Source organism: Ceratotherium simum, chromosome 12, assembly GCF_057802395.1.
Source record: "Ceratotherium simum simum isolate JZ-2026a chromosome 12, ASM5780239v1, whole genome shotgun sequence".
Taxonomy (NCBI): domain Eukaryota; kingdom Metazoa; phylum Chordata; class Mammalia; order Perissodactyla; family Rhinocerotidae; genus Ceratotherium; species Ceratotherium simum.
In genome coordinates this window covers 33,362,891-33,388,903 of record NC_141911.1, presented here as the reverse complement: position 1 = coordinate 33,388,903, position 26,013 = coordinate 33,362,891, and the positions used below count along the sequence as shown (strand labels likewise).

Below are 26,013 nucleotides of genomic sequence, written 5' to 3'. Positions count from 1 at the left end.
ACCCCGTGTGACCCCACACTGTGGTCTACTCCCAGCCCTTGTCTCACTTTCCCTTTCTTAGAAAGAGATAGATGGAGACTCCAAAACACTCCTAAAAATAAAAATTGCTTGGTTAGGCAGGTGGAATTAAGAATAATTTTGGGGGAAAAATTTTAACTGGACTTCATTTTCAATAATATTTTTACTCTATGAAAGCTGAACACATTAATTGTAGAAACTTTGTCAACTACAGAAGTGCACAAGGAAGAGAATTTAAAGTGGAGGATATTTTTGCCCTTTATTTAAAATTTTCTTTAATGTTAAGTGATCCTTACAGTAAGAAAATGAGAAGAACCCAAGTGATTGGACATTATGCATTATGGGGAGAGAAGATCTTTCCAGTTCTACCTTGTTCTCATGTAGCTTCTCAGGGTCTTGACAACTGCTTTACTGCTCTCTACTCCTGTCCTAAAGGGTGACTTGATCCACAAGGTAAATAGAGACTTCTAAGAACTGCCCTGATTCCCCCATGGTCCCCTAAGGGAAATGGGCGAAGTACGCCCAAGTTCAGCCTGGGCTACAGGAGTGCATGTGGATTGTTCCACACCATGGAGCACGTCTTTGAGGGCTTCTTACCCCTCCTTTCATAATCCTTTCTCCTTCCTACAAAAATGGTCCTGGTCACATACATCTAAATATATTCATTCAGTTTTGCAACTAAGTTTCCAAAGACATTTATGCCGTAAGAATATTAGACCTAAAATTAGGATTTTTCTATGTTTCGCTTCTTAATATTTCTGCCTTGGTTAATGAAAACTTACCCACTCTATTCTCTTTTTAAAACATATATTACAAAGGTAATACATATTTATTGTAGAACATCTAGAAAAATATTAAAAATGCACAAAGAGGGCTGGCCCCGTGGCTTGGCAGTTAAGTGCGCGCGCTCTGCTGCTGGCAGCCCGGGTTTGGATCCCGGGCGTGCACCAACGCACCGCTTCTCCGGCCATGCTGAGGCCGCGTCCCACATACAGCAACTAGAAGGATGTGCAACTATGACATACAACTATCTACTGGGGCTTTGGGGAAAAAAAAAAAAAAGGAGGAGGATTGGCAATAGATGTTAGCTCAGAGCCGGTCTTCCTCAGCAAAAAGAGGAGGATTAGCATGGATGTTAGCTCAGGGCTGATCTTCCTCACAAAAAAAAAAAAATGCACAAAGAAAGAAATGAAAGGCATCAGTAAACCCTCCATCCTGAGAACCTGACACATTCTGGAGTTCTGACTCTCTGAATGTGGATAAGGAAGTGGAATGGGAAAGAGGAACATATGTAGTGGTGGATATTCCGGTGCTTGGCTGGTCCCCAATGCCCTACATCTGGTCATAGCACTCTGATTCCCTATAGAAACTGCTTCCCCCTGCATCCTCTTTCCCACAACCACCCACCCAACCAACCAACCAACCAACCACCCAACCATCCACCCAACCCACCAACCAACCCATGCGTGTATCATGCACACGCACACACACACACACTTCAACCTGTGGTAGTAGAGGGAAATGTCAATCCCAGGTAGTCCCAGTACCCATTTTCACAGGGTTAGGCATAAAACTGTGTCCCAGACAGTCTAATCTAATTCCTTCTGGGGGACTTTTCTTAACTAGAGGCAAAGAAAGAAACTCCTCGACTCAGGTGGGAAAGACGGAAAGATGAGCTCCCTGGAACCACTAGCTGCGATAGTTACAGCCCATGGAGAAAGTTGTCTTAGAGAATGAAGGAAAAACAAAAAACTGAAGAAGACTTATTGTGTTTGAATCCCTGGTCTGGCTGTCCCTTGTTCTAGCTTTACCTGATTCTGGTTGGCCCTGAGAGAAGCAACTTCCTGCACTTGCCCAATTTACATGAGCCCATAAGTATTTTCTCACTGGAACCAAGAGTCTTGTTTAAACAAACACAGCAACATGACATTTAAGGAGAGAAAATTAGGAAAAGTGTATTTATTTAGGATAATTTTTAAAAAATTTATTCAAAGGAAAGTTTTGGGCTCTGCCCTGTCCATGCCTCATGTCACTTGCTCTGGACTTGGCCAGAGATGTTGGTGGCCTGTCCCCTCCCTCAGGTACCCAGCTAGCTCCTGCCATTCTCACAGCTCTGTTAGGAGTCAGGGTACGTGCCCCAATGTTGTGAGAGCATGAGTCCTAGCCTAAGGTCTGTTATTCACATTGTCTCTCTGGAACTGGGTTTCCCAAATGAACAGGGAGGATGGGCAACTCTGACAAAGAGAAGGTATTGATTGTCTAGTGACCTTTCCACCCTTCCACCACTAGGCCAGGCTGACCACCACTCCTTGTGTATGTGGCCAATGAAGGCAGACTTGGGATAGCTGGGCAACATTGTAGAAATCACCCAGAACCCACCTCACCTCGCTCCAAACCTTTTCTAGTCCTCTTCTATCTATCATCTACCTCTAAGTTGTGTCCCAGATTTTAACTCCTGTCCTTCCCCTTTGGTCTTCACAACTAATCTTGGTTTCTCCTGTTTAACCAGAGAACTCCCTAAGAAATTTTCCTCACATTCTCCCCACCCCCAGCCCACCGTGTTCTCCTCGCTCATGCTCTAGCCCCACTCAGAATGTAAATCTTGACATTAATTCATTTGGCTGCTTCCCCAGATGTATCTAACCCAGCTCCCTGAAGGCAGAGGGTTGGGCAGTATGAGCAAGGAGGAAAGATGGAGGTCCATCTGGAATGGAACAGTGGTGGGTTATGAACAGAAAGGCACATTCACACAAAGTAAAAAGTCATCAGTCACCACTTGTAACAAGATGGAGGAATTTCTGTACTGATTTCTGGAGGTGAGAAGTAAATGGGTCTCAGAGTTTACTATCTTACCTCATTAACTGGCTTGGTTGGCTTCATCTACATTCAGCACTGGCTGGGGAACATTTCAAGAATTTACAGCATCTCTTATTTTGTTAATCTGTCTTCCTGCCCAGAGAAGAAACAATCCATATCTTGTGCTTGGATCATCACCTAAAATAGATTATTTACCCTTTTTATTAATAAAACTTGTATTTCTGCAGCCAGTCCCGCGGCAGAGTGGTTAAAGTTCTGCATGCTCTGCTTTGGCTGCCTGGGTTCGCAGGTTCATATCTTGGGTGTGGATGTACTCCACTCATCAGCCACGCTGTGGAGGCACCCTACATACAAAATAGAGGAAGACTGGCACAGTTGTTAGCTAAGGGCGAATCTTCTTCACCAAAAAAAAAAAAAAAAAAACCCTGTATTTCTTTTCCCCATGGACCCTCCAGAGGGCAAAGAAGAGAAGCCTAGAGCTGAGGCAGAAAGAACTTCTGGGAGGATTTTAATGATCTGCTGGGCTCCTTCCCCACTATTCCTTCACCCTCCAGATCGGGGCCACTTTATCTCCTCCATCTCCACTTGCTTATTGTTTCAATTATGGTTGTTCTCTGCCTCCTTCCAGGTTGGATTTAAGGTAGCTAAAAATAAAATGCTCATACGATAGGACAATTTCAAATAAAGATAAAAAATGATATCAGAATCCATTAGATGGAAGGCAAGAAAAACACAATTAAGCTGGGAAGCTTGGGGACAAAATGGTGATGGAAAATGAACAATTCTATATTTGTGTCCACTGACAATACACACCGATTAGGTACTTGAGTAAGGGGAGTACAGGGACTCTTAGCTCAGTAGATGATTGGTTTTTCCATAAAGAATGAGCATCTACTAGTGCCAAGTGCTGCCCAGGATATAGAGATGCATAAGACAATCCCTATCCTCAAGGTGCTGACAATCTAATCTGGTCCCATTTTAACCTTATGTACTGAGAGTAGTCATAACTTCTCCGTGTCTGACTCACCAACCATCCGTTCTGTGCCATGGCTCACACCACCTACCTGTGGTAGGTTCTACCACCTACCACAAATTATTGGACCAGGGATCTATGACCAAGACCAAAGACAGCCACACAGGCACTGGACTCAAGGGAGGTCAACTATTCCTGAGGACACTTGATGTGAGGTTGCCTAATATATTTCCTCCATATTGCATGGGGCCACATCAATTTTGTCAGATCATATTGTCCAAAGATGCCTGCAACAAATCTCCTATCCCACTTGCTCTTCTCACAATGTGACCTTCACACCTGTCCCATTGATTGGTGGAGGTTATGTCCTTTCCCCCTTGAACTTTGTGACTGCTTCAAACAATAGAGGATGGCAGAAGTGATGGTATATGACTTCTGAGTCTACCTTATAAAAATGCTATGCATTTCCAGTTTGTTCTTTGGGAACACTTGCTCTCGGAACCTAGCTGCCATGCTGTGAGGAAGCCCAAGAAGTCCATGGAGAGACCCATGTGGTAGGAACCAAGGCCCCTGGCCCCCAGACCTGGCTGGGCTTTAATCCAACAGCCAGCACCAACTTGCCAGCCATATGTGTGACCCATCTGAAAGTGGATCCTCCAGCCCCAGTTGAGCTGGCCAGCTGATGCCATGTGGAACAGAGATGAGCCATTCCAGCTGAGCCCCACCCAAACTGCAGACTCATGAGCAAAATAAATGATTGTTGCTGCTTTAAGCTGCTAAGCTTTGAGGTGGTTTGTTAGGCAGTGATAAACGGCTTAAACACCAATCCAAGAGATTTTCTCTCTTGGGAAGTATGAATGCATCCAGAGGTGGGCCTCTTGAACTCAGGCTGAATCGCCAACAATGCTGCTTTTCCTGTTCTACACAAGTCCTACGTATACGCTAGGCTTGGTTATTCTGAAAGCCAGAATGACTACGGCTGTGAAAAAGGTGATATTTCAGGTCACTTTAAATTCTTTAAAATTCTAGCGCTGAACACCTGTTCCTGAGAGTATCTGGGCATGCCTCTCCATTGCAACCTTAAGCAGTACAACTACTATGCTGTTGACTTCAGCTCCAGTAAGTGGGAATTTTATTTTTTCATCCTGTGACCAAATATACCCTTACCAGCACCTAGGTCCAGAAACTAGGTTTTTTCCTTATCACCCCTATTCCAGGCCCTGGGTTTTTCTCAGTATGGTATACCATTTCCACCAGCCCTGAGGTCTTGCCTCCACTGCCATTCTGCAGCTTCTGTTACATCTTGTCTCAGCCTGTGCCCACCTTGAGGCCTCCTTGTCAATGACTGACACCTTCTTAAACATTTTCCTATTGCTTATTACTGGTTGCAAGCATGTGCTTCGGAGTTGGGGAGACATGGGACAACTTTATAAGTTCTCTAAACCTACCCGAAAAGTATAGTGTGAGCATTAAAATAAGATGACATGTTAAATGTATAGCATCTTAACGGCCAGGATTGCTACCTCATTGGATACCCAATATTCTCTCACCACTTGGTGAAACAAAACCTTTAGTGTTGGGTGTGCTAATGTGCCAGCCATAGAGACTACAGTTCCCTGCTGCCTTGCAGATAGGTTGGCCAAGGAGATGCAGGCCAAGTCACTTCACTGGGTTGGCGGGAAAGCTCTTTAAGCCAGCTGACCTCGTGGGGAGGCTCACCCTGATGCTGGTCCCCTCTCTCTCCTTCTTGTGAATATCATGCTGGAGCTAGAGCCACTATCTTGGATCATGTGGCGAGCCTGAGGGTGGAAGCTCTGCACTAATGGAGGTGGGGGAGACTTAGCAGGCGCCCAAGTCCCAGATGACCATGGAGTTGCCAAACCAGCTTACCTCTGTACTCTTTCATGTGAAAGACAAAAACCATCTTGTTTAAAACAATTTTATTTTGTGTCTCTAGTATGAGAGGCTGAACTTTATTCCTAACTGATACACGTAATAAATGTTAGTCAAAATTATTGTTCTCTTCTAGCATCATTTCCGTAACTCTACGGGACTGTCTGCTCTTTGGGTCCAAGCCATCTCCAGGCTGATCTGTCCCCCCACTTTAGTCACTTAGCAATTCTGGTTAAAAGAGGAAGAAAATACACACTGCAGCACACTCTTGGGGTGTATCAATGCCATAATTGACCAGGTCTTACTTTAGTTGGGATCATGAGGAGGAATCTTTCTGCTCGTTGTTTGTCAAAGTACTGACTAGTTTTTGTGGTCTTCAAGAATGCATCCTTATTCAAGGAAGTCTTCATATTATCCACACGTTATGAACCTGCCAGTCAGCCTTGCTCTAACTGTTATAGTGTCAAGATGTGGAAAATCAGATTAGAATTAAAGCCATGAAGAAAAGTGAGTAATCAGGAAAAAGAGACTGTTTTATCTCTAAGACTTTTCCATTTTTACTAAAAATATTTTTAAAAATTACATTCCCATAGGGCCCCATGGCCTAGTGGTTAAGTTTGGTGTGCTCCACTTCAGTGGCCCAGGTTCGGTTCCTGGGTGCAGACCTACACCACTCACTGGTGGCCATGCTGTGGCAGCCTACATACAAAATAGAGGAAGACGGGCACGGATGTTAGCTCAGGGTGAATATTCCTCAAGCAAAAAGAGGAAGATTGGCAACAGATGTTCGCTTAGGGCCAATCTTCCTCAGCAAAAAACAAGAAAAATTTACCTTCCCAGAAACAATTAAAATTTTACTCCTCAATTTAAAAATATTTTGTAAGGAGGAAAAAAGACAAGAATGTTTAATAATATCTTTTAGATACACAGAAAATCCATTAATTTTCAGTCTAGACAATTGTGTATGAAGCAAGTTCAATTCTATAAGAATTTTTGAATTGGTATTGCTTCATTTATTTAAAGAGGTTTATGGATCAAAAGAGTACAATTATGAAGGTAATAATCCTTCTTTTTCATAGTCATAGAAGTTAAGTTAAAAGTATTTTCCTGGGGCCAGCCCCCGGGGCATAGTGGTTAAGTGCGCATGCGCTGCTGCTGGCAGCCCGGGTCCAGATCCTGGGAGCGTACCGACACACCGCTTGTCAGGCCATGCTGTGGCGGCATCCCACATAAAGTGGAGGAAGATGGGTATGGATGTTAGCCCAGGGCCAGTCTTCCTCAGCAAATGGAAGAGGATTGGCATGGATGTTAGCTCAGGGCTGACCTTCCTCACAAAAAAATAAATAAATAAATAAAAGAATTTTCCTTTAGAAAGATGCATAATTCACTACTTTTAGTAATCAACATTTTAGTAAACATATATCTTACCTTCAAATAAACCTTTATTCTAAATATTGATATAGATTAATTATGTAGAAACTAATGCAGAAAATATTCTTTCCTCCTATCTTATAGTGCTTTATTTTTCAATTAAATTTAGAAACGTTTTTCAGTTTATCACTGCTGAATGACCAATTTAGCATAGAAACATGTATGTACTTACTTATTTTTATAAAAACCATGCAGCTGAGAACAGAATAGTTTATACATACATACATGCATACCTGACATTTATAAAGCCATAAGTCATAAAGGAAAAATATTATTATATATATTATTATCAGCATGCAAGGTAGGAGAAAAAAACTAAAACCTTCAGTTAGTCTTAAAACTTTGATAGTTTTTCAAATCAGTTCTAATCAGTAGCAATGGAACCATTTCTCACAAGAAGCTTACAAGATAGAATTTATATGTTGCTGGGACGAAAGCCCAGAGATAAACATGACATCTGATGATCTTACTGACTTCCTCAGGAAACACTTTTCACTGCTTGTAATATGAGAGATTCTAATAAAGTACTTTTTTTTTTTACATTATTCTTACCTAACTTGAAAAGCAAGATACACACATACTAAATTATGACTGATCTACCAGATTATTGTTTAACTTCTTGAATAACTACAATCCTTGCTCTTTTTGAAAACTGGCATTTATTAAACCTGCAGACTTTTCATATATTTCTGATATTATTTATAATTTCAGGGGGTTTCACCTAAGTCAGTGTAATACAGTGATTACTCTCAACTGATCTTTACACTGGAAAAAATGTTGCTTACTGTATTTTGTATCTACATATCATTCATTTAATCCTTTCCATGCAGACCAAAAAAGTGAAAAATGTGAAGAATACGCTTTTTGTAAAAAGTCCAATTACTTATTTATAAAGTACTAAAGGCCAGTGATGATAACGTGACATGAACTGAGGAGTATGATTACCTGAGCCCTCTGCACCTGAAGTCTAACTGTAGGAAGAACGCCTCCACCTTTGGTTGTCTTAGATAGGTCAACACTATATTTCTAATCTTTTACAGCACTGAAATGAAAGTCTTCATGTTACTGCAAGCACTTTGGTTTAGGAATTGAACTTCCTAAAATATCATTTCAAAAAGAGCTTAGAGCATCTCTAGAGTTGATAAAAAAAGTTTTATTTTATATAATTATATGGATTCCTAGCTCATGAACATGACATATTATTCAGAAAAGGTAAGAGGGCAACAAATAAGACAAACCAAAAAATCCCGCCAGGTATCTACAAATAACCATCCCCAAAGGAAGAAGGAAAATAAAGGGAAAAGAGGAAAATAAAAGGAAAAGGAATAAGAGGAAAATAAAATGTTGGTGCCAGATGAGACAGTATCAACGTCAAAGAGATGCTCAAAAAATAAATAATTCAGGCAATGGGTTGTTTGAATTTTGCAGTTGTTAATAACCAACTTGACTAATTCCACTCCACATTAACATACAGTGACTCTTCTGGTTATTGTAAGATCAAAGAAATGTACCCTATGAGTGAAGCAGCTCCAGACTGCCTGTTATAATGGAAACCCCAGAATTCATCCTGAGTGCCTTCTGAGAGTGAAAAAGTAGCACGTGTACATTTAATTTAGTAGAAAACGTCAATGTTTTCCCTGCAATGAGAATGTCAGCAGTCTTCCCAGTGTGAAACCATGTCTTATCATTTCTCTTTCTTCAGAATTTGTACTCATTCTGACAGAAGTTGAAACTAAAGTCTACATTTTATGTTTACTCAATATAAGGGCCTTCTTCTAAAGATGATAGAAATTGGTAGTTTAAACAACCAAGGGGCCAGCCTGGTGGCGCAAGCGGTTAAGTGCGCGCGCTCTGTTGTGGCTGCCTGGGGTTCACGGGTTCGGATCCCGGGCGTGCACCAATGCACTGCTTGTCAAGCCATGCTGTGGCGGCGTCCCATATAAAGTAGAGGAAGATGGGCACAGATGTTAGCCCAGGGCCAGTCTTCCTCAGCAAAAGAAGAGGAGGATTGGCAGATGTTAGCACAGGGCTGATCTTCTCACAAAAAAAAAAAAAAATGGCCAGCCCCATGGCTTAGGGGTTAAGTGCGCACGCTCTGCTGCTGGCGGCCCGGGGTTCAGATCCTGGGCGCGCACCGACACACCGCTTCTCCGACCATGCTAAGGTGGCGTCCCACATACAGCAACTGGAAGGATGTGCAACTATGACATACAACTATCTACTGGGGCTTTGGGGGAAAAAATAAATAAATAAATAAATAAAAATTGTTTAAAAAAAATAAACAACCAAAATAAAAGAATAGACAAAGATATTTTTTAAAGCACGCATTTACGTTGTTAGAGCTATGAAGGTGATCAGCAAAAGCATCTGTCACCCCGTGGAGATCAAGGTTGATCCAGGCTGTGTGCTTGTATTTGAATAACAATGACCTTCCCAGAGAAAGGAGTCACATAACTGAGTTAAGATTGATATTTTTACATTTTTATTAAAACAAGTTTCCTGAGGAGTTCAACTAGGCAATGTTGTTAACCTAGTTTGCATAAAATGTACAAAAATGTAATAAAACTTATCCATCTTTAAAATATTCTAAAGTCAGATTTTGCTCTGATTGGCTACACAATTAAGTAAAGTTAAGATTTTTACTAATAATAATCTGAAACAGAAAATTAAGCTTGGGTTTAAAAACAATTCTTCAAATTATCATCAATCTATGATGCCTATTGATTGGACAGTAACAAAAAGATACAGGATGCTAGAACTGACCCTTGACTGTTTTGACCCCATACTAACTTCATATATCTTGCCAGAATAAACGATCTTTTTAAAAAGTGCCTTGTCCACTGTGCAATTATAGAAGTTAGTGTATTTTTCAGATATAAACTCAATGACGTGTTGCTGAAGCTTGCTTCTTCTGGTATTTGATTTATTTTAAATACTGAATGAAAATATTTTCATCATATCATAAAATACTGCTTCATCAAAGTGAGATTCCAAGACCCCTTATACTTCTCTAAGCTTCTAAAGTTCATTATTTGATAGGGTTGGATGAAGCCTATAGACCTAAGTGTTCAGCAAACATCTTAGATACCTGGAGAGAGAAAGAAGCAAACTGAGACACTTCTGACAGCGAAAATGTTGATGAGAAACAAACTTAGAGTAACAAATTAGGCACAAATGATGAATCAGAAAATGGCAATTTTGGCATAAATATTGGAGAGTCACTGTGGACCATAAGTAGAACACGAATACGCAGAACAGCAGTGAAAACAAAAATGCCATATTAGGGTGTGCTAACGAGAATCGGACAGACAAATCTGTTGAAGTTATATACCATGAAGACCGTCTTTTGCCAAAGCTCTCTGCAGTCCCAGGATGGTATAATAGCAGTAGTTAAACACAACTAGATAATTCTATCTTTCATTGCGTGGAAAGACCTCCCTGGCTTGGAACTCTGCCTTTAAAATAATGGACATAGTTCAGAAGGCAAGTGCTTGTTAAAGGGATTCTGAAAGGGAGGAGAGGGGCAGTTTTTGTTATGCATTAAGGCAACCTTTCAAACACAAGACCCCCAAATTCAGCAGCAAATGTTTGGCAAATCTCATCTGCCCTCAGTTTATACATGGGGAATAAAATAAGTAAAGTTTTTATTCTTTGTTTCTTTCCTGGAATAAAATATCAGGTGTCGTTGAAGAGCTCAGAACTCCCAATTTGCTAGATTGCTTTAAAGGTCAGAATTAGAAAACTAAGAATTAAATGGAGATTGATTTTACGTGAGTGGGAGTGATAAACAGGCCCTTCTGCATTTTGCACTGTTGCTTCTAGGATGAGGATGTCAACAAATATCACATAGAATGTCATCTCTGACGGAAGGACAATGACCTCCTGGAGCGCTGTGTTGAGAAGGCCTGGAGGCTTGTCCCAGCTGGGCAGGAAAGAATGTTGAGTGAGGTGAGTGATGTCTGCCACAGGCACAGATATTTCCTATTCCTATTCAGTTTGTTTCAAACGACTGTGATCTCAGAGACATAAAGGGTGACAGATGACCCCCACCTGCACACACTCCCTCCCCACATATCACATGCAAGGGAGGTGTGGTGAGAACAAGAATGAGCTTTGGGGAAACATGAAAAAGTAGGTGATTTTAGCTGAAAATGAAAACATTTGCACTTTCATTGAGGATTCCCATTTCTCCGAGAAGTTCCCAAGCGTGACTGGATCTGGGCAACTCAGTGTCCACAAGTGACAAAACACCTCTCCTCAGGACTGTGAACTCTCCCACTGTGTCTCCTTGGCAGGCAGAAATGAACTTACCAAGCCCCTGGGATGGTGTATACAGTGAGACACTCGCTTTGTTGGCTGTCTTTTCCATGCCATAACTTGCCTTGAGAAAAGTTCCTGCTTAAGGTAATTGACCTAGCAGAGGACTTGACTAAATCCTAGGAAATAATCCAAAGCTAGTTAGGTAACAAGGTGACCCAGAAGGAAACCATAGATAAGACAGCTTCCTGATTTAAACCCTAAGGAATGAAGCAGAAAGGTAACAAGGACTTAGAGAGTATGGCCAGAGTGAGTCCAGTCAGCTAGAGGTTGGCTGAGAGGTGGGAACACCCGTTGATTAGAGGTGAATACATCATAGGGCTCCTCCACCCTCAGTGATGGATGTCTGCCAGGCCTTTTCCTAGTGCTTCTCAATGGCTCCTTCTTCCAAGTACAGGTGATGCCATCGTTAGGAAGAGTGGGTGTTGGAAGAAACAGCAAAAGATTCTTGGTGTTTGTGTTGATTTAAAATTCATTAAATTTGTATCCTCTTCATCCTCTGTTGGCAGGCCCAGTAGGCTCCCTCTAGGGCTGCTTCTCTTGGAAAACATTAGCACCATTCACTTTTAGGATTCATTGTCACTGTAAAAAACAGAAGAACAGTATATTTCCAAGAAGCCAGTGAGAGCTGGTCACTCCATTATGGAGGTGACTCAAGAGAGCGTAAACAGTCAGGAAGCCAACAGTGTCCAGTTTACCATTTCCAAAACAAAGGTCGGTTTGGATTTTATATTTGACCCCTGAGGAGGAAAACCACAAAAGCCAAGAAATAATCCCTAGCTCTTCTTCCAATATCCCTCCGCAGTGCCAACATGGAGAGAACCAGATGGAGTTGGGGGTTTCCCCTTTTAATTAAATCTATCCCATTCTCTATGAATAGATGCCAAATTGCCTTTTTCTTTTTCCTTTAAAAAAAATTTCCATGTGTTGTTTTCCTTCAAGAGTTTCTGGTCTTGGCACGTTTTCAAAAGCCCATTTTGTTCATATCCACAAAGGATCTAGAAGTGCCTTCTCAGTGTCATCTAGAATTCAATCATCAGGCAACCTGAGGTGTGAGTTGACATAAATTATGGACATGGTTTGGACACGACCGGGGTGGCTGGCTAATGGGTGCTTTTGTTTCTAACTTGGCTATCTTTGCCACATATCTAGTTCTGCGGCTTTCTCCCAGTAAGACCATGCCTCCACCCAAGACTCCTGGAAAGCAGGCCACTGGAAGTGACCTCTGTCTCCAAGGAAGTGCCTAACTGATAATAATCAACATGACCTGGTATCTCCTTAGCTCATAGGCGTGTATGATCTGACTCCTACTTCAGTGCTCTCCTGCTCTGTGAAATGCCATGTTTCCAAAAGGACTTTGAAGCAACTTATAGATAGATAGATGGATGGATGCATGGACGGACGGACGGACAGATGGACGGACAGACGGACAGACAGACAGATAGACAGATAGATACATAGATCTATCCATGAAAGGGGAAGGGAGACGTGTGTATGTTGTGTGTTTGTGTTTGCGTTGTAAAGTCAGGGGAAGAGGCTGTTATAAGGAAGGATGATCAGTGGGAAAGAAGGGGGAAGGTAGATGTGAACAAATGGACAATTTCTGTAGCAAGACTAATTTAAAATGGAAACCTGATTGAAAATTAAGACATTTTTATCTGAAGAGTAGATGTAACAACCCACTTTGCTGAAGTCATCCCAAACAACTCAACTGGGCAGGAAGGTTTCATTTCCTGGAAATTGGGTGGTAGTAAGACAATATTTCTAAGATCCAGGACTTCATCTCTGCAGAGCATAGTTCTCTGAACTGCATGTTTTCCTTTTGCGGCCTTATCTTGAAATTTCAGCTACTCTAAGCAGAGTATAAGACAAAGCTGAATAGCAATGGGCACAATCCCTCTTTTGTCCACAAAACTGATCTGTGTCCAGCAGTTATAACAGAAGTGATTTTTTATATTAATTATTATAAAACCAATCCATATTCATTGTTGGAAAAATAGAAAATATGAATAAGCAAAACAAAAATACTAACACTTTCACTATGGTTAACATTTTGGTATTTATTTATCTAAGCTTTTTTCTATGATAATGATATATATTCTTTTTGTACAAAAATGGGATCATATTATACATATTGTGCTGTAATCTGCTTTTCTCACTCTCATTTACATGCAGACATCTTTCCTTGCTAATAAACATACAATACCTTTTTAGTTGCTACAGAGCATTGCATCATCTCACTACACCAAAAAAAATTTTTTTTTTTTGGTGAGGAACATTTGCCCCGAGCTAACATCTGTGCCAATCTTCCTCTATTTTATATGTGGGTCACCGCCACAGCATGGCTTGATGAGTGGTGTAGGTCCAGGCCCGGGATCTGAACCCACGAACCTGGGCTGCCAAAGCTGAGTGCACCAAACTTAGCTACTATGCCCCTGGGCCAGCCACCCCCCTCAAATTTTTTTTTTAGCCATATCCTCACTGTTAAACATTTAGGCTATTTCCAATTTTTAGTTTTTATTTATTATAAAATTGCTACATCTTTGCACACTTCCAATTGTTAATCTTTGCATAAATATCTAGAAAAGGAATTGCTAGGTTAAAATGTATGCCATTTTAAAGCTTGACTACCCTATTGTGAAATTATCCTCCTTCCCTAGAAATTTTGTGCAATTTACCTTCTCCCAACACTTTCCTTTTGGGAAATATCCTTTTCCCCACATCCTCTCCAGTACTGGATATTATTATTTTCATTTTTTTTTAAATCCAATAGGTGAAAATAGTATCATATTTACCTTTACTTTTTCTTTGACAACTTTTTTTTATTACTAGGAAGAATAAACATTTTTTTCAAAGCTCTGTTGGTAATTTTAATTTCTTCTTTGCTGAATTGCTTATTGATATTGTTCGCTCATATTTAAAATGGAACAATTAGGGGCCGGCCCCGTGGCTTAGCGGTTAAGTGCGTGCGCCGCTACTGGCGGCCCAGGTTTGGATCCCAGGTGCACACCGACACACTGCTTCTCCGGCCGTGCTGAGGCCGCGTCCCACATACAGCAACTAGAAGGATGTGCAACTATGACATAAAACTATCTGTGGGGGCTTTGGGGAATAAAAAAAGGAGGATTGGCAATAGATGTTAGTTCAGAGTCAGTCTTCCTCAGCAAAAAAAAAGGAGGGGGATTAGCACGGATGTTAGCTCAGGGCTGATCGTCCTCACAAAAAAAAATAAAAATAATAAAAAAAAAATGGGACAATTACATGTTTTATTGGTTTGGGAACTAAGAATAATAATTTTTTGTTCATTATATATATTGCAAATATTTTTCCCCAGTTTATCATTTTCCTTCTAATTTTATTTACTGTGTTTTTGAAGTACAGAAAATTTGAGTTTTTAATGCAGTTAACTCTATTTCTGATATGGTTTCTGACTGTGTGTCACACTTTCAAATTAGTCTCCACCTTAAAGTTCTAATAATATTGACCTATATTTTTTCTGGATTTTTTTCTTTCTTTTTAACATTGAAACTTATCTGGAGTCTATTTTAATCTAAAATGCGAGGCAGAGTTCTAAAATTTTCCCCTAAATGTTAGTTGGTTGTCCCAAGACTATTTATTGAATAATCCACTTGCTATGAAATGCAACTCTTATAATATATTAAATGTTTACATATACTTGAGGCTGTTTTTGAATATTCTATTCTATTCCATTAATACTTCTTGTTTGGTTCTGAGTGTACATAGTTAATTATTGGAGCATGTTCCCTGCAAATACCCGCTCATCTCACTATTGCTCATCTTCCTTCTTTTTGAATTGTCCTGGCTATTTGTGCCCAGTTATTCTTCCAGATGAAACCTTCCTTGGGACCTTTAAGAGACTGGGTTGAATCTGAAATGATAATTTTTAAGTTGTTGAGTCTTTCATTCAGGAACACAGTATGTCCCTCTCCATTGTTTAAATCTTTTATGTCCCTCAATTAAAATTTGAACAATTTCTTTTTATATTACCCCATGCATTTTTTGGTGACGTTTATGCCTGAGTATTTCACATCTTGTGTTGCCTCTATGGTAGTACTGATGCTGGTATGTGCTAACAGTGGCTTTTTAGGCCAGTAGATAAAAGCACTCGGTCAGATGGCCAGAGCTTGAACGGCTAGAGCCATTCCTTGCTGTGTGACCTTGGGTAAGTTAACCTTTCTTAGTCTAAGTTTTCTGTTCTCATCTCCTCTGCAAAACACACATAATAACGCCATGTATCTTATAGGGTTGTTGTAAAGAATAATGAGAAAGTGTAGGTAAAGTACTATGCTACAGGCCGACAGACAGGTGAATGTACGTTATTCTTATTTTGCAGAATCTACACTAGCAAATGTTTGTCAGTTAAACGTGAGCTTGAACACTGCTTCAAATATCCAAAGGCTTTAAGAAACCATCTTCCAAAACAAACTTTCAATTTCTGAGGAGGAGATCCTTAAATGTGGTTTGTCTAGGACACTCTACAAGCATTCTGAAGGCTTAACATGGGACATTGTCCACCAACCAGAACTTGTTTACTCAAAGCACCAAAGAGCGCAGGAGCTCACGCATGGCGCTTACTGCTACAGCTCTGTGGACGGTGAGCAATGTGACCGGCCCCGCCACACAAGAGACCGTCCCAATGTGGGTACAAGTTGCTTCAGCTGTGGGACATCAGGTCATTCCTTGTGTTGCAACTCTCACATGTGAATTTTCAGCGGTGGTGCGATAGCCATCAGGCCTGATAGTAAGTCAGCAACCTGGGATCTGGCCCACCACCTGAGCCTGGAGGCATTCTCTCTCTCCCGCTCATTCCTTTATTTAGTTAGACGTGTTCGCTGCTGTCTTGGTGGCTATTTATCATCGCTGTGAAATGATCAAATAAGCCCAGACATTTTTAACTCTGGCAAATCCTAGAGTTCCCTGTTAAAAATATCTTGGCAAACTGCCACAGAATTGCAACAAATAGAATAAGCGATCTCGCTTCAAACCTCGATTGCTGCCTCGACGTTAATTCGTACGGTTTTAGTAACTTATCTGTGACAGCGGCATTAGTAATTTTTCTCGGAGTGTTGTATAGATATTTTAAGAATGTGGGACAACTTTCCCAAAGCCCGTATAGTAACAGCCTACAAACTGTAAAACAAATTGATTAAAAAGCATCATCTCATTATTTTTAAGCATTTAACTGGAATGCTACCAGGGAAATATGGACAGATGCAACCCCGACACCGTGTTTCATAACTGCCCCTTTGTTGCAGTCAGGATCAGATAAGCCATCTCTGTTCTCCTGACCAGTTTATCTTGTAACAAGCCCTCTTTATGACCACAGCTAATGTTCCCTATCTCCAAAGATGGCAATAAACCTACACTAAACCTTTCTTGAGTCATGAGGCTCTCTAACTTGGTTTTTGGGGAGTGCAGAGTTCAGTTTACCATAAAGTCACGTAACAATTAGATCACGCTCCCTCTCTCTTCATCAATATAACGTCCCTCTCCTTCCCGAAAGAGGCCTGGCCTGGGTGGATTATGCAGGTCACGCATCTGGCTAATATCAGAGCCAGGCCTAGAATTAGTCCAAGACACATAGATCATGCCCACAGTGTAGACATAATCTGGGCCACTATTCAAGCAATGCTGTGGTTTATTAAATTTAGTACATCTTCCTTCACCTACCACACACATGCACGCGTGCACACACACACACACCTGCATTTTAACAATGTTATTTCAGGTTATCATCCTGAAGGATTATAAACTGTTACTTTGTATCCTCAAAATACTTAGCTCAGATTTGAGGGAAACCACTTGGCACTTAACACTTGTTGACTTTTTAATGACTTTTAAATGACTTAGAGAGGAAAAGAGAAAAGAAATTCATAAACAAAGAAAATAATTGGAAGTGGCCATGGAGATTGACTTGCGTGGAGAGGCCAGAATGGTTCACACAAAACTGTTGTTTTCTTGCAATTAAGGGTTCAGTCTTGTCAATGACTGCGCTAGATGATGGACACATCATACATCAAATACTTTCATATATTGGCCTCGAGGTGGCTGGCTTTCTTGCTTCTAAGTGTTCTTTTCTCTTTTTCATCTCTAATTGGACTTTTAATTTATGGAATATCCCTTTTATTTTAACTAATTAATAAAAGAAAATGAGAAATGCAGTTTTAAAAGAAACTCTTCTCTAGTTTGAGCTTCATCACAAATTTGCTGTGTGAACTTGGACAAATCACTTAACCTCTCTGAGTTCCAAGTTTACGCAGATTATTTCATTTTAACTGATTGTCTTGGCATGATGTAGACAATGCCAGGCACATATTAGGTGCTTAATAGATATATTTTGAAAAACAACATCGACAATTGTACTTTCTCCGACAAAACACAAAGAGAGGGGCCAGCCCGGTGGTGTAGTGGTTAAGTTTGAGTGCTTTGCTTTGGGGGCCCGGAGTTCACAGGTTCAGATCCTGGGTACAGACCTATGCACAGTTAATCAAGCCCTGCTGTGGTGGCATCCCACATGTAAAGTAGAGGAAGATGGGCACAGATGTTAGCCCAGGGCCAATCTTCCTCAGCAAAAAGAGGAGGATAGGCAACAAATGCTAGCTCAGGGCTAATCTTCCCCACCAAAAAAAAAAAAAAAAAAGACAAAGAGAAGAGAGAAACAGGAAGAAATTCACAGAATTCTCTATTAAAATAACCTAGATTTTCCTGAGAAATACTGAAGTGATCTATTTTTATGTCATTGAGCTTAGGCATGAATCATAGAATAAACAATAGAATTATCACACAATTAGAACAGGTCTACTGTTACTTACCCTCTCTGACTGACTTAATTTCCTAGGTAATAGCATCTAGGCATCTGGCATATAGAACACACTATATAAATGTCTTATTGTTGTTATTAAGGTACTTTCAACGTTATAAACCCACTTGCATGTAACCAAATCTAATTCTTTCTCTAATCTTTCCCAATGCTGTTACTCAATGTAAAATCCTCACTGTGGCCAACAGGCATAAAGGGAAAGAAGATGGGCACATGGCTAATATCTGCAATTCCTTTTCTGTGGTTATTCATCGAAGCTTGCAGAGACAAACACCAAGCTTTCAGGAAACCGTCTAACTATAAAGGCCTGAGGAAGAAGGAAGAGGCTGGCTGGATTCTAAGCATCATAATAAAAGGGACTCTATCTTTCTTGCTTTTACCACTATCTAGTGGAAGGTGCTGTGTGGGTAGGAGGAGACAAGAAGGGAGTGCATTCTTTACAGAGAACTAAAACAATAATAAGACCAACTCAATGGATCTGTGTTTTGTTATCACCATGAGCTGACAACGCTTAACAATGTCAGTGATGAAACTCTCTTCAACTCTAGGGCAGAGCCCTCCCACCGCCCTGCCCCACCCCTTGGACGCTATTCCACTGACACTATTCCCAGTGCCTCTTACAATGGCTGGCACACAACAGGGATGAATTATAGGGGAAAATGCTAAGGTGGGAAATAAGAAAATAGAACTCCTCTTCCTCCACAATTTCTTTGTTGTCTTTTCCTTTTCCTTTGAAGTTTTTGCACACAATGTGGTGCATTAAGGGTAGGATGCTGACCAGATCAACAGCTTTTTCTCAGAAGCATGGAGAACTTTATGTGTAATGGAGGTTCTATGTCAGGGTGTCTTTCTAGCATCAAGAAGGGCTGAATTCTGTAAATGGATTCCAGAAACCTTAGTTTAGCAAGAGGATGGGGAAGTGTGTTTTCCACTAAGTTCCATCTTCAGCAACTGTTACATACTTTCTTTAGAGTCAACTGTACCTTAAATGGTAGAGGAAGGATGACTCACAGAAGTAAAACCCAATGGGGAACTTTGAGGATAATGACGTGTCAAAGCAGGTTCATTGATTCTATCAAATGGACCACTCCAGTGGGAAATGTCAATAGTGGCGGAGGCTGTGCACATGTTGGGGCAAGGGGTATAGGGGAACTCTGTACTTCCTGCTCAGTTTTTCTGTGAACCTAAAACTGCTCAAAAATATAAAGTCTTTTTAAAAAAGGCCAATTAGGGAGTGGGGGAGAGGGGAGAGAACTATTGCCAGAGCATAAAAGAATTGGTTTCATTTGCATGGTGCTTTAAAACTTACAAAATGGTTTTATTCTCTCTCATGATCCTGTGAAACTAGAAGGACAGGTGTCATTATTTCCACTTTTCAAGATGAGGAAACTGAAACTCAGAGTTAAAGTGACCAGTCTTAATATAAAGAACAAATGAGCATCCAACTCAGGTCTTAAAACTAGTCTTCTGATCCTAAGTGCAATGACCAATGTACTCTCCACCTATATCTCTAAAGATTCACAAGCTTTTAGAAAAAAAATCTTATTTCTATCCTGGATTAGATATGCAAAGTAAAAATTTCACCAATTATCAATGTAATTAAAAGAACAGGAGAAAGAAATGTAAATGAATCATGACAGAAAAGAAAGATTACCCCAACTATAAGATTATCCAAACTCTTTACCCTTTCAAAAACTCCAGACTGCTAAGAGGACTATTCTGAAATCACCAACGTTAATGGGCCTATCCTGGTAATGGAGAGGAATTGGAAGTCTCCAGATCATTCCTTGGAGATCAAACAAATTCCTGATTTCTCAGGATTGGTGAGGTCCAAAAAGAAGTCACCGGAGAAACCAGGGGCAAAAAATAATGCTCCACCCACCAACATAGATGTTCCTGGGCCTTAGGACACAGCTCCTTAGCCCAAAGGCAGTGAGTTTCTGTGTATCAGTTTTAACCTATTAATAATAATAATAATAGCCAATACTTATTGAGAGTTTGTTTTGTGCCAGGCTTTGTTCTAAGTGCTTTGTACTTTTCTAAGATTTTAGTGAATAAAAGTTAACTTTGCTTTGCAATATTGTAATACTCCTTGAAGTAATCAGAAAGTGCCTGTGTGCTGGCTGCACAGAGAGGGAAAGAGGTGAAACCCTGACAGTTGTCTTGTGAATTAAAGCTAGATACTAGTTCTGGAACAACAGAGGAACATAGACATTCCCTTTAAAAACAATAATTTAGCATAACGTAGCTCTCCAAATAGGTTAAGGCTTTTTGCCTTACAGGCAGAAATGAGCTGAGGTTTTTCAAAGACCAACCCTTCAATGCTCCAAAAATACGATTTTTAAGAAGCTTCTCGTACACTTCAGCACCACATAATTCTCTAACATTAAGTTTCTTCTATGTTGCCAACAATTTCAAGAAACAAGAGGCAGGTATATAAAAACCAATGACATTTTGCAACATTTGAGGGTGCCCATCACATATACAGTAATAAGACATTTGTAGAGTTTTTGTGGTGATCTGAGCCCCATACTGGACATATGCAGTGGCTCTTTTTTTTTTTTTTTTTTGGTGAGGAAGATTGGCCCCTGAGCTAACATCCATTGCCACTCTTCCTCTTTTTGCTGAGGAAGATCAGTGCTGAGCTAATATCTGTGCCCATCCTCCTCTATTCTGTGTGTGAGATGCCACCACAGCATGGCCCCACGAGCGGTGCGTCGGGGTGCACCCAGGATCTGGACCACAGGCCGCCACGGGAGTGGAACCCACGAACTTAACCGGTACACCAGCGGCCGGCCGCTGTAGTGGCTCATTTTTAGGTGAGGTAAAAACGTGGGGAAAATATGCCTTTGTAATGTCTTTTGTAATACTCTCCCTAGCATTTTTTTTCTTTCATCTGCTTGTTAATACCTGGAATCTCATTTAAATAGGATAGACTCTTTTCTGAACCAGTAATGAATCTTAACATGCAAATATCTGGAGAGAACGATGACTGAAATCTACAGTACGGTGTAGACTTCCCCATCAGAGCTGAGGCTGCCTCAGTAAGATTGCTGTGGGGTGATGTGGGGAGAGATGTAGGATGGCGACTTTAGGTAAGGTGTAGGTGGAGGATGAAGGAGGGTCTGGAAGACAAACATCTGCTGCCCCAGTGACTGTCTAATAATCAGTCTTTCTCTGCAATGCTTTCGTCCCAGGGACTGCCCAATGACAAGTGGCCGCACTCCGGCGGTATTTAAGATGATTGACACAGGACCTCCGGTTAACATGGAGGGAGAGATGGCGGTGGGATTTATCCTGCTCTGAAAGTTTATTCTGTTTGTTCTGACAGAAGTGTTATATCTTAGTCACGGGCTCAAGTTCTCTGCTCGCTGGTCACCTCTGAGTCACCCCTGCCAACAACTCGGTGCCCCCAAAATCACAGCGGTGCTCTGTGCAGCAAGTCCCCAACTTGCTGAATCATCAGTCCTATTTCCTGTGAGCACTTCCCACGTCCTGACCAAACAATTCTCTGATTTTGTGAGGTCATGTCTGTCCTCACAAAGGCAATATAATTGAAATGAGATCGTGGAGTCCTACACTACACCCAAGCCCAGAAGGCACTAAAATTTTCTATCAAGCAGAGCCACCTAGTGGTAGAACAGAATATGGTTTTCAAAATTCTCATTTAATTCCTCTCATATAACAATCTAATCCAGGTGGGGTTTTGTTTTGTTTTGTTTTTTTATGTTTACTTCACTCCCTTTTGTTTACTGTTACCCCATTTGAGACCGTCGCCTCCATCTGTTTTCTTTACCAAATATCTATTCTTCCAGGGTAAACAAACCTACAGTTTGTTATGATCAGAAAGTTTTATGACTAAAACAGAAGCCAACTCAACAGTGTCTTTAGAAGAAAAAAAATGTCAATACTAATTTATTTCTAAAAATAAAGAGCCACTAAGATATTTACTTGGTAGCTTTCTATTTTCCATAACTGACACTGCCTTTTCTCCACACTACGCACATACGCACCCATGTAAATTGTCACATAAAATTACAGAGAAGGCCATCAAAAGTACTCTACTGTGGTCTCCAGACCCCTCCCCCCCAAACATATAATCTGTGGTGGAAATTGGAAGTACCTTGGGCTGTGGTTTGATTCCTTTTCTTCCTTTAAAGTAGGTAAACCTTCATAGTCGGCTAGGACAGAATAAAAGCAAACTCAGTGTTAATCACTGAAATTCTATTTTCTATCCACAAAACTCATACAGTTGAGTATCGCATTTCCCTGATCTGTGTGGTTTTGCAGAAATGGCCTCACCAGGGAGTTCCAGAGGTTAAAAGATTAATGATGGCACAACACTTGAAATGGAAAAAGCGCTAATGGTACAAATTTAAGACTTCCAGGTGCCTCTGGCCCTGGTGGAAAGGGCACCATTCATCACTGCTTGGTTATTCCGTCCGTGAAGGACCCCACTGTTGCTCCAAAAGCTAGAATCTGCGTGTTTCAAGATAGACACTGGAATAAAATGGCTTCATCTGAGGTCCCGATGTGTCTGTAGAATGACCTCAGTCACAACGCACGATCAAAGAGAAGCAGGTAAAGTGGGGAGCAACTAACCTTCTTAAGAGTCTTCAGAGTTCTCTCCTGTTACACCACTGTTATTTTTAAGGGGAAAAAAAATCCATTGGATCTATCACCTATGTGTTGAACAACTCTCTGCTCTTGTTGTCCCACAGAAATGCCTTTTTCCAGTTTTCTGGGTTTCGTGAGTATAATAGGATCATGATCTTGTGTTAAATTATCTCAGGCACAAAAGGAAACACACCAAAATATTAAGAGAGGTTGTTTTTGGGTGGTGGAATTTTTTTTCTTCTTTCTACTTTTTTTTTGCCTTTTCCAAATTCTACTGTGTATGTTTATAGACTAAAAACAACAAAATGAAACTACTTTAAGGATTATCTCAGTGACCCACTGCTATCCTCAAATGCTTTACAGAGCCATTCTTCCCTCAATATTAGACTACAAAAAGCTGTTAAACGTTGTTGTTATAAGTTGGTTGAGTGAATCTTTTGGAAAGCTCATCTTGAGAAGCCTTTGGAACAATAATTCTAATAACAAATCTCTGGATTTGACAACTCCATTGTAAATTGTTGAATCTGACAGACCCCAGGGTACTTTTTTAAAAGATAAATGTTAAAAATACAAATGATATGAAAATATAAATAGTGCGTTTTATTAATTTAATCAGAGCATTAAAATAATGTATTGATTTTTTAAAGGAATTAAAAAAAAAAGAAAAAACAGCTGTCATCATTTTAAGTCCAAATATTGATTTAATGAAAAGTAACAAACATATACTACAATTACTGCCAGATATCAATTGGAAATTAAGTTATACGGGGATATTATATTACTATCTATATTAGTATGTCCAATAGAACTTTCTACATTGATGGAAATGTTCTGGATTTGTGTTGTACAATATAGTAGCCACTGAGCACTCAAAATGTGGCTAGATTGACTGACGAGCTAAATTTTAAATTTTATTTAGCTATTTAAAATTTAATTTAAATAGGCACATACGGCTAGTGTCTTAGACAGCACCGATCTATGTAAACTCTATCTGATAAAGTTTTACATCCCTATACAGATTAAAATCATAGATCTCTAAATTTTATAATATGAAAGGTAATGCCAGATACTTTTTCCAGATCATTTGGTCTCAGAGATTTCCTTGCTGGAAGAAAGACCATTTTCTTCTTGAAAAAGACCATTTGAAAAACTTGTACGAAAATAAAAACAAGTGGCAACAACTGAGGCAATAATTAAACCGACTATTTAAGGATGGTCAGATGCACATTCTGCACGTACCAGATCTAATGTGGGTCGGGCTCACACTGTCACCCTCCAAGATTTATGGGGTATCTATAAAACTGTTGCCACTTTCTCTTATAAGAGAGGACAGAGAAATCAACTTCAGGGTACCACATACCATTTCTATTCATGCTGTTCATCCATTTATCAAGCTCTTCCATTTCTATTTCCATAACAGAGGGTGTGTCTTCCTCAAAAATAGGGCTAGAGAGAGAGAGAGCAAAAAAGCTTGTTGAAAAAAAAAAAGGTATGGTGTGCTGAGTTTCATGTGGGGAGAGCCTAGAATGTGGCCTCTGAAGAAGACGAACCTGATTCAGTGTCTGACACCCCAGGGTAGCCTGGGGGATTGCACTATGCAAGCGTGCCAAGCTTTAATAGGAAGAAAGACCAAAACTAGAACAAACCGTCTATCACTGATAGAAACATGGAAGGCGCAAAGCCCCGTGCGCGGGCTGAAAGGGAACACAGGAGCCTCTGCTAGCTGAAGGCACAGTCGAGCCTGCAAGGCTTCCACCGTGGTGCTCCTCGAGGGAGTTGCCACATTTAGCATTTTCGCCTTGCTTAATTTCACTTCCCTTTCTTTGGGGTTTTTGATCAGCGCCCCAGGTCCAGAGGCCACTGTCAACAGGCTACTTTCATCACCTCTCCCGTCAATTCCCAGACTTTTCTGTCTTGGAGAAATGGAGCCATTGCTTTCTGAAATCCACTGCCCTCACTTGCGAGGGCTCAGAGCGCACAGTTATCGGAAAGAAGCCCCCGGTTAGTGTAGATGGGGTTGGGGGAGGGGGACCACCAGCTCTGAATGGCCGCGCGGGCGTTACACCTTGTAGAGGAAGCGAGCCAAGTGTCTAAATGAGTAAGGCTGCAGGGCGGTGGGGGTGCGGGGGACAGCGCCCCAGAACACCCCTCTGGGTGGAATCTTTTCTCTAGGACTCTCTTCCTCTAACACAAGCGAAAGTAGCTTCCCTGGTGATACAATTTTTAACCAGAATAAAGGAACCGATGTCCTTGCAATACACCCAGGGGCATAATATTTACTATGCATGTGGAATTGGTAGCAGTCAGAAAAAAATTCTTTTCTGAACAGAGGACCCTGTCCTCAGGTTCCCCTCCACCCCCTAACCATTCTCTCCTCTCTAGACTGAGGTTTGGGGATTCGAATCCAGGAGGCCATCTCCTGGGGCACGGCCTATTAGAACAGGAACTCTTGAAAAGGCAGGTGGCTCTCTGATCTGCTCCCCTCCCTCACTAGCTTTGTCCACACTGAGCTGGATTGGGGGCAGTGGAAACTTACACTTTCACGTTTTCACTTCCAAGTTCATCTAAAAGAGAATAGATATGAAGGTCATGTTAGATTTGTTCGCAACAACTTGTCATTTCATCAACACCTGAAATCTCCTTTACAAGGAGAAGAAATGACTGGCAGTAAATCACGTTTTTAAGGGAGCAATAATTAACCTCTAAGTCAAACGAGTGCAGATCGCCATATTGAAATGAGATCCCAATCCGAGTGAACTCTGTTTTCTTTAGATATAATGGTGCTCTGAGAGCGCTCACTTCAGATCAGATGTTCCTCTCTTTATTTTATCCACACCAAGAGGAGAACAGTGGAGAGGGGAAGAAAGGAAGGATCATACAAGAGGGCTTCCTCCTTGGCCCCCAGCCCCAAAATGTCCCAGTTCAAAACATTGCTGTTTTATCTCCTGTGACACACTGTGCCACTGTCCCCGTGTCTTGGAGGAGGATGTGGGGTACTCCATCAAGGGCTCCCCTTGGAACTCTCCTGTCACCCTGCTCTTTGCATGGCCGAATCCCTCACATCCTTCTGTTCTCAGCTCACGCTCTTTCCTGGGGGAGGCCTCTC

The 26,013-nt window shown here is 40.9% G+C and overlaps 1 protein-coding gene across 1 annotated transcript in view; it reads right to left on the bottom strand.

Moving 5' to 3' along the window:
• Window positions 1–9,591: 9,591 nt before the first annotated feature.
• Window positions 9,592–26,013, bottom strand: part of TMEM154 (transmembrane protein 154) — a 40,594-nt gene continuing 24,172 nt past the window's right edge. Inside the window, exons 4-7 of the mRNA XM_014780216.2 lie at window positions 25,444–25,471; window positions 24,268–24,353; window positions 22,414–22,471; window positions 9,592–12,031 (exon numbers count right to left, since the gene is read on the bottom strand). Coding sequence (XP_014635702.2) covers window positions 12,016–12,031; window positions 22,414–22,471; window positions 24,268–24,353; window positions 25,444–25,471 — 188 coding nt within the window. The 3' untranslated portion in view covers window positions 9,592–12,015. The remainder of the gene's footprint in view (window positions 12,032–22,413; window positions 22,472–24,267; window positions 24,354–25,443; window positions 25,472–26,013) is intronic.